Source organism: Homalodisca vitripennis, chromosome 3, assembly GCF_021130785.1.
Source record: "Homalodisca vitripennis isolate AUS2020 chromosome 3, UT_GWSS_2.1, whole genome shotgun sequence".
NCBI lineage: Eukaryota > Metazoa > Arthropoda > Insecta > Hemiptera > Cicadellidae > Homalodisca > Homalodisca vitripennis.
In genome coordinates this window covers 12935958-12952145 of record NC_060209.1, presented here as the reverse complement: position 1 = coordinate 12952145, position 16188 = coordinate 12935958, and the positions used below count along the sequence as shown (strand labels likewise).

General features: G+C 32.1%; 1 protein-coding gene across 1 annotated transcript in view; it reads left to right on the top strand.

Moving 5' to 3' along the window:
* The first annotated feature begins 11391 nt into the window (after nucleotides 1-11391).
* The window catches only part of LOC124356585 (stress-induced-phosphoprotein 1), a 42440-nt gene continuing 37643 nt past the window's right edge, over nucleotides 11392-16188 (top strand). The window contains exon 1 of the mRNA XM_046807671.1: nucleotides 11392-11545. Within this exon, the coding sequence (XP_046663627.1) occupies nucleotides 11537-11545 (9 nt within the window). The 5' untranslated portion in view covers nucleotides 11392-11536. The remainder of the gene's footprint in view (nucleotides 11546-16188) is intronic.

Here is a 16188-nt window from a genome sequence, read left to right as displayed (position 1 = left end):
GGAATATTATCAGTCTTTATTGTTGTTCTACAAAATTACATTGTAATGAGAAAGTCCTTACATCAAAAGAGTTCTATATGCACGCAGATTAACAATGATCACAGAATAACAATGATCGTAGGAAACAATGGATCAAAAAAATAAATCAGAATAAATTAAAATCTAAAAAACAAAATTGTCTATACTGAATTATTACGTTTCCTGCACCCTATATTGGTATTGTTTTTTGTTTTATACATTTAATTACACAATTTTTTAAGTTTTAACAGGTAGAATTTTTTGCAGCCATAGGCAGTTTGTTTAGCAATATCTGAGCAAGAAGACCTTATAACAACAAAACAGCATGAATTCATAATAGGCAGATCTACTAACAGTGCAATTATCCAACTAATAGAAGCTATAATAAACCATCTGGGTAATCATTAATATGAAATGGCTATTCTCATGGAATTCTCCAGGGCTTTTGATTGTTTAAGTGATGACATCATCATACAGTAGCTAAATATGTCGGGGATTAAGGAAGCACAAGTGATTGGATAGAGATTCGTCTTAAAAACTTATAGAGGTTCAGCAGGGGAATTAAAGGAGAGTATGTTATAGTCAGTGTCGAAACCGAGGGGAGGGATGTGGGGTGGTGTTTGTATTGTTTTTCAGTTTTAAGTTTATTTATAATTAATCACTCTTTTTAAAATAATTTCTTAGATATTTTTATAAATTTATAAACATATGAAATGTAAAGAAATATAATAACAAAACATTTTCTCTTTATCTCTTTTTAAAGTTATATTACAACTTAATTCAACATTTTTATCAATATAATAATTTTTGTTACTACAATAATTGCATTCTAACTAAAATGTGAAGTAATTTACATATTCGTTGTTCATAATTTCAATAATAAAATCCTGTCGAAAAGCTGAGACAAAAAATGTAAGCTCTCTAAAGAAGTTCATGAACTCAAAAGTCATGCATTAAAATATAGGGCTTTATTCTTCCAACTTACCTCTCTGGCCTGGGCTTTCATAACTGAGCTGCAGGCAATTGGGGGGGGGGGGTGGGGGGGGGGGGGGGTGGGGGGGGGGGGGGGTGGGGGGGGGGGGGGGTGGGGGGGGGGGGGGGTGGGGGGGGGGGGGGGTGGGGGGATAGGTCCAATAGGTTGGCTTGCATGGTTTTATAGGCTCATTCACAAACATTATGGTGCACATAATAATTTTGGAAAAAACCACTCCTTAATAAGTTTTTTTATGTTATAAACCGTCTACAGTATGTGTTTTTACCAACCAATGAGGTCCGTGAACCACAGGTGGTCCCGGGATGGTTTAAAGAGTACCGCGATAAACTGTACCAACGGCTATACACAAGTCATGTAAAATTAGAAGAAAACAAATGAAGCTTTTTAAGGAAGTCATACCATTATCCATAGGGCATGCTGCTCACAAAAAAAATAAGTTCTGAACTGTACGATGTGTTACCAATTGTTGTGAAGATAATAAAGAGTAGTTCTCTCAAATCAAGATCAGTTTTCTGCATTGTGACGGTATGGGGTCTATGTGCTCTTAAAAACTAAACACAGAGGACTGTTGTAGACTCTTGGAGCAATTGGAAATTCTTTAAATATTATTAAATATTAATAAAAAACACTACTTTTCCAAATTGTTTATTATTTTCGGGCGAGGCCTTTCAAAAACCAAAGGTTTCATCTTCAGGCAAACTCCACAAATAAATATTTACATATTGTTTGTTAAAATTAATATTAAATTAACATATGGTGTAAAATGTAAATACAAAAATTTTGGAAAATATTTTCAGCCAGTATGAAAAAAATTATATTTGGGACTAGAGTTTAATTTTTGAATAAATTCAGAAGAAAGAAGATTGGAATTTTCAATAGGGCCCTCTTCATTGTTCATGAGTTTTTCTTTACTTCTGTTTATGTATAGTGTTTTCCCAAGCATTCAAGTTCATTGGTTTTTGTTATTTCTTTTATTAATTTTAGATTTGTAATTGATGTTCTGTGTCCTGATTCAATGCAGTGCTTGGCTACAGCAGATTTGTCAACTCTTCCATATTTTGTGGTGCGATAAATGCTCTTTAAATCGTGTTTTTATTGTTCTTTTTGTTTTGTCCAATATAAATTTTGTCCACAGTCGTTGCATCCAATTTCATAAATTCCCGATTTACTATCATTTTGAAATTTTGTCCTTAGGGTTTCCTAAAATTTGGGATAATTTGTTGCTTGTTTCTGTGAGTGACAGTTTTATTTGTATGCTTTTTAAAAGTTTTGCATATTTGGTTTTGAACAGAGGACTGTTGTTTATCAATTAGTACAGTTTTAAATAGGCTGTTTAAGTTAAGAGAGGAAGTTCCAAGATTTCTTGAGGGGGAAAAATCGACCATAACCTCTTACTTCCAGTATACTAAGTGGCCAGAAAAGTTCCCTCTTAGGCTTGAATATTTTAATGGGTCAATATTTTAAATCTGACACTTCAAAGCCAGTAAGACAGTTTATGATCTTGGAAAAATTGGCATTTAAAATGAAGTTCAACCTATTGGTTAATAAAGCAAACAAAATTTTTTGACTTGTTAAGTTCACTCTTTTTAGACTTTATATAAGAAAACCAGAAGTTACATGATTTTAGTGATAGAGTGACAGAAGGATATAAACACGTAATTCACAATGTTTCAGCTCTTATTTCGAAAAAAAATGTCTACTCAGGAAACAGTTTTGGAGTTTTGATTCTTTTGTACCCACTAAGGATCTAAAGCTGTCACATCCTCAAAAAGGAAAATTTACATTAACAAATTATTTCCCCCCTAACCGCTTACAAAGAGAAAAAAATATTGTTCATTTTATATAAATACCTAGGAGTGCGCTTGTAAACTATACTAAAATCAAGTCCTGCTCCTTCTTCCTTCTCTATTATTTTACCCTTTACAAATCTTTTGGCATAGCTTGATTGTTTTTGGTTATCTTTGGCGTTCCACCCACAATTGTGAACAAGCCAACTGTAAACTACAACTAACTAATGTTACACATCTTCTTGCCAAGCCCAAAAAACACCATACAATATTTTAGGGATTTTTAAGGTTCCTGGAAGCTTTCAGCCAATTATTGCATCGGTGCTTTCCTATGGCCTTGACCTGAAGGTTGACTCTCTCGAACACCCCCAAAACCCAGTCGAGCGAGAGGGAATATGCCCGTGGTCCCTTACCATGTTCGTTCATTTTGATTCATTGCTTTCAGCATAGTTGTACTGTTACCGACAATGGCCCCATCTGAACGCGATTTACTGCAGCGATATCCTCTAAGCTCAGACTGGGCTTGAATTGAGTGGATTTCCACTAAACACACCACAGAGTATCCAGATCTCCAGTCTAACTGTATTTTTAAAGAATGAAACCGTAGACCAGATCGCCACTTAATTGCCCTGTGACAAAGGCTTCATTGTTAGAAGAAGGCAGGCATGTTCTGCCAAGGAAGATTGAGCTCCTTGCATAACAAAGAAGTTAGCACAAAAAAGTACGGGAGAATATTCTATTGTGTTAGCTTCTCACCAACAATTTATGCTTGATGTTGATTGCATAATTACCGCTTAGACCCTACAATCGGATTGTAAAAATAAGTTTGTTTCTGTTATTTTACGTCTATGAAATTTTGTATTAAAGAAATTATATTTGTTGGAATGAGATACCGGTATATAGAATTGAGATATAGAAAGGAACTAGACCAGAGAAGAAATAGCTTGAATTAAATAACCACTGGTCCGTAGGTAAAAATAGCTGTTTTGGAAATTAGGCCAGAATGAGTAAAATACTTACCAATCCCACCCTTTACAACTTATTTTCATTGGGTTTCAAGACGGCGTGTTGATAAGTGAATTTTACAGCCACCGTGTATTTCAAAACTGGCACTAACATTCCTATATGAGTTATTTTCCACGACAGGCCAAATATATCTATTAAAAAGCGGGTATTGAGGAACCACTGTATGAATTTTCAGATTTAGGAGAAAACAGTGTGTAGTTTTATTAATAAAATATGAAAAACGGCTTAAAATGTGTAGCACATTTTTTTTAGTTTTAGTAGTAGCATTTAAACAAATATATATATATATATATATATATACACATATATATATATATATAAATTATATTATATTTAGATTGATTATGAAAATCTTAAGCCGTACAAAAAAAAATGGGTGATTACTTAATTTAGGATTATGTTTTTGTTGTTCTCAATACCCTTTTTGGTTTTTAATCTAAACCCTCTGCGTAGAATTTCGCAACCCTTAATTTCCAACAGAATAGGATAAGTAGTTTACCTGCAGACTAAAATCCGCAGCCAATTTACTCGAGTTGCTGCTATATTTGAGAGATTTCTTATCGCAAAAATATCGAAACTGTGGTTTTTATACACAATATTAACGTAGTCATGATAAATAAACCCTGTGGTAATGTGCACGCCTAGAATCTTGGTTGTGGCACACGAAGAAACCTCGCCCCACAAACAAAGTAAAAGGCGTAATCCTCCCAAAATCACCAGTGAGGACATCCGTTACTTTTGTTTTTTGTTAAGTTCCGAATTACTGAACTACATCATGAACCTTGTTGGTGGATGTATCATCAACGAGTAGAACAATCTTGTCATTCACGTAAGATATAATCTCCGAAAATCATTATAAAATAAGGCAAGAACAGAATTCGCCCTATAATCGAACCTTGCGGATCACATAATAAGAGCGTCATCCGAGGTGGAAATTGCTGACGTCATACGTCCATAACCGTCCAAATATAGCATCCGAAACCAAACTGCGTTTCTTCCAAATAAGTAACAGGAACGCAAAACTAATCTCGCTCAAAGATTATCAAATTTACCCAAACTATACTTTGATTAATCATTGTAACAGGTTTAGGAAGAAAAAAGTATATGAAATAATGATTTATTCCACAGATGTTTTCATGTGGCAGAGAGCAGTGTGTGCAGATCGCGAACACCCTGTCAGGCAAAGTATAAATGCAGTACGGTGTTCCCCAGGGTTCAATTTTGGGGCCCATGCTTTTTCTCATTTACGTCAACAGATTGAATTCATCAATTCAAAATGGAGAGGTGATTCAATATGCGGACGATACGACTCTCTGCGTCAGATAAAGTACAAAACAAGATCTTGAGATCAAAGCCTTTATTGAACTAAAACGCACGCATCGAGCACTTTTCAAAGATAAATCTAAAAACTAACTATGCCAAAACTAACCGTAATAAAATTTTGTCTCCGTCAACAAGAAGACGAATACAGACCAATTGTGATGGCGGATGAAGCTATCTTAGTTGAAGCCGAATCCACCAAGTTTCTAGGAATGTACCTGGACCGGGGACTAACCTGGAGCAATCACATTGACAGAGTTTGCGCAAAGGTTGCCTCAGGCATTTATGTCTTACGCAATCTAGCAAAATTCTGCTCGTTTGATGTACTGGAAAACAGCCTACTTTGGCATAGTACATCCACATTTGACCTACGGTTTGAGACTATGGGGCAGCTGTTCTAAATACAAATTTGACAGAGTATTTAGAACACAAAAAGAAAGCTGTTCGAATAATTTCGAAATTAAAACCCAGAGAGTCGTGTAAAATTGCCTTCAGGGAGCTTGGATTTCTAACCTTACCCAGCCTCTATATTCTCGACGTCATCCTGTACTGCCGATTCAAATGTGAACTGGTTCAGGGAAGGGACGTCCATCAGTACGAGACCAGAGGCAGGAACAACTTCAGAAATGAAACAGAATAAAACGGGTATGTTCGAAACACTTGCCATCTCAAATGGGTGTAAGGTTAATCAATAAGGTTCCTGGAGATCTCAAACGAATTAATGAACCCAAACAATTCAAATCTCGATTAAGACACTTTTTGTTGTCAAAGGCATTTTACTCCGTTTATGAGTTTACGATGGGCCGCTGGCATGAAAATTAGCATTTTATTATTATTATTTTATTTATCCTTTTCTGATATCCAAAACTGGCAAAATACAATATATTGTTAGGTTCACACATTAGTATGTGGAATTGACTGTGCCTATGATAAGATAGGTTTTAGTTTATAGATTTTTAAAATCAATATGTTGAAATGACGCTTGCAATGCAATTTTGTTAATTGTTTCACTGCAATAAAGAATTATTATTATTATTATTATTATGTTTACATGTATTAAACAAAACTATTAAATAATGATCCTTAACCACAGATTCCAGTAATAGTTGTAGATATTTCTAATGTTTATAAACAGAATACAAGTAATCTGAATCCAGTCCTTTGACAAACATGGTAATCGGATGAATAACGGGCCGCTGCAATGCTCGTGAAAAATTGCCTATAACCTTTTCTCCGTCCATTTCTTCAAATATTAGAATATAATTAATAAGATGAGACTTGTTGTTGTGTAGAATAAACTTAATGATTTTTTTTTAATAATTTACAATAAATAGATTTGACAACATACCAGAAGGCAACAGCACAAAAAAGTTTATTGATTACGTACCAAGCGTATTTTAAAGGTGTCATCGTACGAGGTAGGTCCAATTCCTAAGTTAGGCACTGAACATTAAAAGGTTGTAAATGTTTAAAAGCCATACTTTTCTTGCAGAATTTTATCTGATTGTAACTTTAATTAATTTCTAGTGTTAGTTTATTGAAAAAGCGTGGCCCAAGATAGAGAAACGAGTATTTTAGCTTGAATAAATTCACTTTATACTTGATAAACATTCTATTTCTATTGCTACGTGTATAATAGTATCCTCGAACATCAAGTCTATTTCTACTCATCATGTAAAACAGGTGCACAATTATTAAAACAAGATATACTGAACTGGGAAATATATATTGTATAGTTCTGTATATAAATGAAATGACGAGGCTCGTCTATTTTTCTTCTGAATACCTCGTGTGTATTCTCGAGTAAATTAACGCAAAATGCAACGTAATAATTGGATATCAAAAAAGTTCCTTAAATAGTAAAACTTTGGAAAATTTAGTTTCACCTGATTCTGTAATACTGTAACATGTTTTTTCATGATAAAGATTCGTCCAGGTTTATACCTATTCACTTAAAATTGCCCATCTAAAGCCATTTTGAACATTGGCATAAATCACTGTTACTTGCATCATATTTATGATATTTGACCGGTAATTTAAAAACAAAGCTACAATTATCAAAAGTAATAAAATTTGTTTTGGAAGTGTTCAAGACAATCTTATTTACGTCGTATAATGTCTCAAACTTTAGAGACCATTTTTTATTTTTGGAACAAAGTTTCGATAGACTTTTCTGAACATAGAAACTCAATGTAGTCTGCGAACGTAAACATCTCTCCTGAAAATTGCTAATTCGTAAATAATTAATTAAAATAATTAACAAATCAGCAGAAATCCCCGTTCCTTGAGACCCACAAGCCATGACAGGCAGCAATGTGCTGAAATTGTTTCAGATTTTCACTGTTTGTACCTGACCAGAAAGAAAACTTTTGACCAGCTCAAAGGATTTCCGCTGAGTCTAATTGATTCTAATTTCGATGACAAACCCTTAGGACGGACTCGGAAGGCCACACTCAAGGCTCTGCTTTGTTTTTAGTGCTCAGATATTCAATGTCCTCCCCCGATCGGAAGGTCACACTACAGGCCCACTGCATGTTCTCCCACTTAGTCGGAATTCTATGCTTACCTACCGCTAAACGCTGACATATCGAATTTTGTCCGGGTAACTCCAAACTGGATTCATCTGCCTCAATTTCAAATCACCATAATATTGATGTATGGTCAGATTTGTTTACGTAACGCAGACAACAGATCATAATGTAAGTAATTGTGAGTGAGTGTTTCATAAAAAAATTGTATATAAATTAATATAGTTTTTATACGAAATTGTAAGCATGATTATCGATAATAAATTAGTGGTAAATCTTGTTTCACGGTGCAATTCAACTTTATTAGTTACAAATTATAATTATCTTAAATGTAAAGTTCGATTTAATTATCAATATAGCACTAATTTTAGTGAGCTGTTCATGTCGTATTGTATGTAATTCTAAAAAACTACATTGTGCAGCTTAAGGTGAATTAACAATTTTCTTGTAATAAAAGTATAAAAAAACAAGTATGGCAAAAAACTTATAAATAAATTTTATAAATTAATTCAGTTCAATAAAGTAAATAACTATACTCGGCGTCACTTACAATTAAACGTAAAAAAAATTATGGTTGCCTGTAAAGTCGGTTTTACGGGCGAAGATTTTACGTGACAACGTCTTTTTCTCGGTAGAATATTTATTGATATGAATATTATTAAATTGCACAATAGGAACAAGGAATTGAATGAAAATAAGAATTGCACAAATTTTAACTATAGAAATATATTGTGTTTACTAAAACATTGTACATAATTTGAAATTAATTAAAATTTGTTATTGTAAATGGTAAAGTTGAATAAAACATTTACTAAAATTGGAATTTGAAATTCTTGCTAAACACAGTTAAATTCTAACTCCGCCGCGCGTGGTGATTGGTCGGTTTAGTTCGTTTGTTTGGTCGCACTGTTATGACAGGTTAGAGGTTATAATTTGTTATTTTAAATGTTTGACTAGCAATACGCGCTGTTTCTTCTCAATCGACTGAATTACGATTGATTGCAGAGTGATTTAAACTAATAATTTACTTAACACTATCAACATTTGTCAATAGTATGACATAACCTATAAACTCAGTTTTCTCAACTTTTGTGTCAATCTAACAATTAATCAATCAATCATAGTTTACGATAATGAAATATCAGTGTACAATTATTTACCTTTATTGTTGTAGTTGTTGTAAATGACGAATCTAAGCACTCCACATTTTCACGAATAAACATAGTTATCTGCTTTATCCCGTGCGGCGGACCCACAGTTATCTGCTTTATCCCGTGCGGATCCCGTGCGGCGGACCCACTGGACGGGCATCGTAACGTTACCGGGCGTTTACACTTTTTCATGAGTGACTCCGAGCCGCAACCTAATTTAAGACGTTGTCACGTCAAAAATCATCATCACTATAATCAAATTCTTGTGTTTCAGTCATTTGTCTTATTCCATTAGAACCTAGGTCATCTACCATGATGTCATATCAAAATTTATATAGTTAAACTAAAAGAATTTAATTAGTCAATTATATAAGAATACATATGCAACACTGTGCGAAACACGTTGGAACATAAAGTTGTAGTTAAACCATCATACCTATTTCAGATTTTATTTTTGTTATACTTAATTATGCAGGCCTTAATTATACACCTGTAATTAGTCTAATATTTCATTACTATGAGTTGGCAATGTCAAAAATGATTTCATATGATTACTATTGATAACAGGTGGAGGGCTTATATTTAGTGTCGTGAGTTATCTATTAATTAAAATGTGGACGTTGACGAAGAAACTATTTAACGTATCCTCTACTAACTGAGGGTTATCAATACACTCGCCACTACCCAAGATCAGCTGATTTACATTCAAAATTATTTTGCAGTAAAATTATTTATTACCTTTTATTGTTGTCCATCATTGTCACCATCACCGTTGCTTATTAACTTTGCATAATAAATGTATTTCATAGAATCAATATAATTCTTAAGTTTGCTAACAAAATCGTAAGGTCTTTTTTCGCATAACTGGTAAAGTCTTTTCTTTTCTTAATCCTACTTGCAATATTTCTATTTATCAAAGGACTAATGACTTTAGCTTTAAATATCTTAGACTGAAATAGCCCCTGTTTTGTATTCGTTAACTACACTGTTTTTAACGTAGAATCTTGGAGCATTGGAAAAACGGTTTATTGTAGTATCACTAGATAAAGGAATACAACATTTTCCAATATATAATTTTTTATATATTGGAAAATGTTGTATTCCTTTATCTAGTGATACTTCAATACACTGTTTAAATTAAAGTAAAAGTTTAGAACATTCGCTAAAATCTGTTTTATTTAAAACAATATATCAGCCAAAATTCTATAGTTTTTCATTGATTAAATCATAGTTGTAATTTATATTAGTTTTGACTTTTTCTGTTTCAATTACATTACATGGGATATTTAGTGTTAAATCCAAAACGCAATGATTAGTAAAATAGCGGAAGTGTATCATTATTTTTAAACTTTACGACAAAAAGTATCCACACAGGTAGAGGATTTTTCATTAATTCTAACAGTTGTATTGACAAGAGATACAAAGCCATCATTACTCATAAAACTTGTAGACTTTTGTGCACTGAGTGTGTTTCTTCAAATGTCTACATTGATATATCTAGTATATACCATATTTAATGTAAATTCAATAATTTTAATGTCAAGCTATGCATTCTGTAGGCCGAAAATAAATAAAATCGAACTGTATTAATTTTCATGTATAATACATTCATTATATTCATTATTATTGTATTTGTTTGTCATTCCTATATGATAATTTATTTCAAAACAATCAATAGCTTCCAAAAGAAAAACATACAACTCCCCTCGAAAAAGTATACTTCCCAAAAACAAATTCTCTTATGAGAATGAACTAACAAACAATTCAATGAGGTTTGATCAGTTTTGGGCTGTTTATCTTGAAACATTTCCCTCCATCCTCTCTTCTGATGTAGAAATTTCCATAATGAAACCAAAGATATTAATGTTTTCCTTCCTGCACGCTTCCTTAAATTGAGCTAAGAAGACTTTGTTGTTCTTAAGAGTATCCCTAAGTCCGACTCTCCTGAACCTAACACTTCAGTGTTAAACTTGTTGAAATGATACAACAAGGTTTACAGTTTCGATCGTAAACGCCCTTTTGTAAAACTAAATTATTTAGGAGATTTGTTATTATACTTGAAAAGGAAGAACAAGAATCTCCCGAAAGAACATCTTTTTGACTACCTTCGAGAAGGTTCACACGAGCGAGCCCTTTCAGATCTTAAGTAATTGGTGATGTCCTCAAGTTCTTCAATTTCTGATTAGTGTTCTGGAACATTTTATAACCCAGTAGAATAGATACTGTTTGCCTGATTGCACCAATAATTCCACTCCAGTGATTGCTTTGCTCTATTGCAAATAATAATTCGTTTACTGTACTGGTTGCTGTAACATAATCTGCCATGTGGACATTATTTTCATCCAAAATTTATATTTTTGTTTTTATGATTCTAAGGCTTTTTATCATTAATGGTTTGTTTCTTAGACAGATTTCTTTTTATTGGACAATGTGGCTAACCAGTCGACTATCTGGAAAACTACATGTATGTATATACAATTTACATAGTAGCAGTATACTCTTTGGTGAAGAAGCACCTTTTCCGTTACTCTAGAGATCAGTACAGCAGGTGCATGATTGCAGTATTCAGGATCTTATTCTTATTGGCTCTACCTCTGTTTGTGGCTGGCGTTCTCAAACAAGGAACTTTATCAAGTTCGGGTGTATATTGGCTTTTTGTATTGCCGGTTTAGAAAAGTTATTTATATAGTAAATTATTTATACCCAGAAACTATGGATAAGGTAAGGGGTATATTTTTAGTTAAAATAGTTAAGTAGTAATGTTAAGTGCAATAAAAAAGTTTGGAATGTCGGTATGAGGAAGAATGTTCTAGCAACTTCTTTCTCATTCTCACATGGCAACCTATTCGTAGGTTACTGTTTCCTGAAAATTTTGCTGTGTCATTGGTTGTGCACTTTTAAGTTTAATTTCATGAATTTGACATATTATTCCAGAATTGGGAGTTTTATCAGACACAGCAATTTGGGTCTGCTCTTTTATAGTTTTCACTTATAATATACCGGGCTTTGTCCTTTGTGAAAATAATTGACACAAATTATTACTAGGTCTATATTGTTGGTAATATACATATTTAATCTTATATTGCAACCTAAGATTTTGCAATATAACAAGATATTGTCTGGGTTTCACAAAACCATTTATAAAACCCTTAGGTATTTTCTATTTCCTTATAATAATGCTTATATCTAAGAAATATTCCCCTGAGTTTCTCATGGGAGGTCTTAAACTCATTTTTGTTGAGATTTTGACATGTTTAAACCAATTAGTTAAATAAGTTGGTTAATTCATTGGTTTAAACTCTAGAACTAATAACCTGATTTTCCTGTCCTGCCAGGTCCATTCAGGTTAATATGCTACAAAGGTAAAAACATATAATTTTAAATAATGAAACTTAAAGCAAACTCTGGCTAACTTTGAAGTAAGAAAACAACAAATTAGCAAGCATAAAAAAATAGAAGCAATGAATAATAAAGGGCATGAGAAACAGGATTTTTAAAATAACTGAAAAATTAAAGGGATTAACATTTTAATGGTTCTTCTGAGTAGATTGGCATTAGTCATTCTGAAGAAGTTGACATCCTTTGGAATTAGTTTATGTATTAGTATAGTAATTAGTCTAATTTGCCTCCACAGTATGTATTAAATTTGTAACTTATTGGAACAGTTGGTACTTAGCCTATTTCACTTAACATGTAATTTCAACTTAGTAGTTGCAGTAATTTGTTATGTAAACAATATTAACAGCAAGAAGTAACTAATATTGTGAAAATTAGTAAACGGGGATGAATATCAGGAAATTATGAAATATATTTCTAGATATGCATTTGGGTTTGGCTCAAGGTAACTTATTGGGAGTACTGCTATCTGAGAAAGCTATAAATATTGATTTATAAGTCTAGGCCATAGTGTGTTTTGTTACTTTTTAATGTTATTGTTAATTTTATGTTATTACAAATTTTAATGTTTTATTCTTGTTGCGTACAATTATTAAATAGGCTTAATATAAAAGTTGGATAATGTATATAATCGTTTTGAGTGTAGGCCCCTTATAAAGTGTCCCCTAGATTATTAGTTTTTTATAGCCATCGAGAAGTTGTAGAGAGCTACTGTGGGGGACTAAGATTTCCTTTAATGTTAAATTGGTTTAGTGAACAATTCAGAATGTTTCGTCCTTTCACCAAATAGATTGCATTTGGCAGAACCTCAAGAACGTCTTCTTAAGGCGCGTGGCTTGGGTAGGGTACGATAAGCGGACCCGGTTTTTTATATCGAAATAGGCAAACGATATTACTTAATCAAAACCATCGATATAATCAATCGATACTGATTAATTATGTTTAACGATTAATTATGTTTAACGATTAATTAAATAATCTATATCAATAGCTGTAAACACTCTCAAATAATACTCTTAATGTAATATTTCAATTTTATATAAGTAATATAAATAATTTTATATATGTGTGTGTGTATGTATAATGTAGATGCGCTGCTTTGATTCTTTGGAAATGTATTTATTATTCGTTTTCTATAACTTCAGATTTTTATATAAATTGTTATCTTTTCATAGATATTAATTCTGTTATCTTTTTTTTTTCTTCTAAATATTTTATTTTTCATTTGTTGTTGACTGGTAACTTACGGATGTTTGTTTTGATATAAATTAATTATGTGCTTGTTTGTAAGTAATACGTAGCTCCTAGTCATTCATCAGTTTTATGCATGTTAGCCACCACTTGTCAATTTTTTCATTGTATATTTTTTGATGTATTGGGTTTCTCCCGTTGAAATAAATAAATAAATAAAACATTTGATTATTAAAAATTACAGTCAATTTTAGAAAACTAAGTTACACAACATTGCTTTGAAAGATGATAAGACATGTTTTTCATGACTTCAACGTGTTGGACTCGTGCGGAAAAACTCATTATGTGAAATTTGTGGGAAAGAAACAACTGTAACTGTGAGAGGAGCAAATATGGTCGTCTTCAGTTTTCCTAATTTTGGTTATAATAATTTGTTTGATCACTGTAAATATTAGATTCATATTTTAATTTAAAACATGATTGTTATTGAGAACTATAGATACTTTATATCGATTGATAGTCTAGGATTTGAGATGCGAATATTAGGTATCGATGATTACATTTTTCGATATAAAAAACCGGGTCCGCTTATCGTACCCTACCCCGTGGCTCTCATAATTTTCAATTATGATGAAGCCGTCATTTGAAAAGCCTGAACCTTGTAGTTGCCGTCAGTTTTTACCCTTTCGATACAGTACATATTCCCAGGAATACCATAAAATGATACTCTGATTCTTTTCCTTGGAAGAGGATTTCACCAACAGGAAGACTGCAGATGTGAAAGTTCCTCATCAATGATCTCAGCTTGGGTATCATCAGGGTCATTTTCACCTCATGAAGAATTGGAAGCAATGATGGCTCTGAGTTTGGTTCTGAAGGTAGTTTGTGTATTGGGAGAATGTATTGATCACAATCGTAACAAGAGAAGCAGCTTAACCCTGGATCTGGCAGTTGAAATGCCTATAATGGCAGGCACTATTTTGCTAGTTGTACACTTCTTCATTCAAACCTATGTTGAATGTTTATTACTGAAGTAAAGTACATACTACTCTATATTTTATTTTTCAGTACAAAACAAGGAACATTTATTATGCAGTTGGGTTAATTTTTTAATTTAAATGTAGGTTTTTGGTTTTCATTATAAGTGAAAAGGCGAATATTAAAACAAAAATATCCAAAAGTAATGCCTTATAAAAAATTAATAATTTGTTTTATTACCTTTCAAAAGATACAACATGTTTTAAAAAGGGTTTTTTATGCAAAACAAAAAGATCCACCTTTCCCATAATTTGTAAATTGTTTTGGTAAATAGGATAGTAAAATGTTGTATTTTTACAAAAAACAACATTCACATTCTTAACATTTTAAGGTATTTTCTATATGGTTATTATATTTTGAGACCTTTTCTATGTTGAAGAGATAAAAGTTCTGAAAATAAAAATATATATATATATATATATATATATATATATATATATTTATTTTAATACTTCCATACCTACTATGTAAAAATGTTTTGTTGCAAATCTTAAGAAGTGTTTTTTCAAGAAATAAAATTTGTAACAAACACAATATACTGTCAGAAAACGCTTGAAATTAAGTAAATTTATTATAATTTATTTCTGTTTTCTAGTTTGTAAGACATTCACACATTGTTAATGTGAAGAATGCATGGACGCAATCTTGTAAGTTTTTTTCTTTTTTTTCTCACATTGTAAAATGATATACCGTTTGAAATAAAATAAATAAATAAACAATAAAAACTTATTGTTTAATAATAATTGTCTAAGTTCTTCACCTGACTTTACTAGGTCACTCATAGTGATCAATAAATAAATACTGAAATTAACAGTATTTGTAATCTAGGCGTAGGCCTAAGTATAACGATTTTTATGTCACAATTTAGCCTACAAACCTGTGAAAGTCACTAAACCATTGTACAATAAATGAATCAAATAACAATTGTTCACGGTACAGTTCAAATATACTGTACAAGCTTAGAATTCACAAATAAAAATTTAGAATACATAATGAGTAATGCTGGTGCATCAATATGGCGGCTATAGTCCTCTCGAATGTATAAAGTTTGATCACAAAATATACACTTATAATTTATTTATTCCTTGAAGATATCTATACTACTTGATGTTAAATTTCACAAGAAAAAGTTTGGTACTAACACATCTCTAATAATATTACGAGAGACTACAAAATACTAGTAACTGGTTGTCTAACATTACAGAAATGTTTTAAACAATCGTTGCATCGAAGGTTATTCTTCGTAACATATAACAACAAACAAATTTTTGAAGCAGATATGCTTGTTGAGAAAGAAATTCTGAACGCAATGATTTAGTCCTACTCATTCCTAAACGAAATTTCCTGTGGCAAAAGTATAGGGAAAAAGTCCTGTTTTTTCGTGTTCTCTTGAAGTGCGTGACCAAATATGGCATACCAACACTTGTATTACAACTTTATAATTTCATTGCATACTTATTGCACATTATTATTCAATAAACTATATGTCTAGTTAATCTGTAAAACATCCCGATTAATTTGGTATAGTATTTGTCCTACTTAATTTTTATTTTCGATGGCAAAAGTTTGTTTAAACAGAAGACTGCAAAATTGACAAGTGTCTAGTTGTTCAACATTAAAAACAGATTTTGTAGCGACTAGTCACTAGCTGTCTAACAGATGGAGGGTTAATGAGTTCATCTTAAGAATGTCCGGTGTGAGGCTTAAAGAAAACTACCTTCTTCAACGATTGTGAGCTG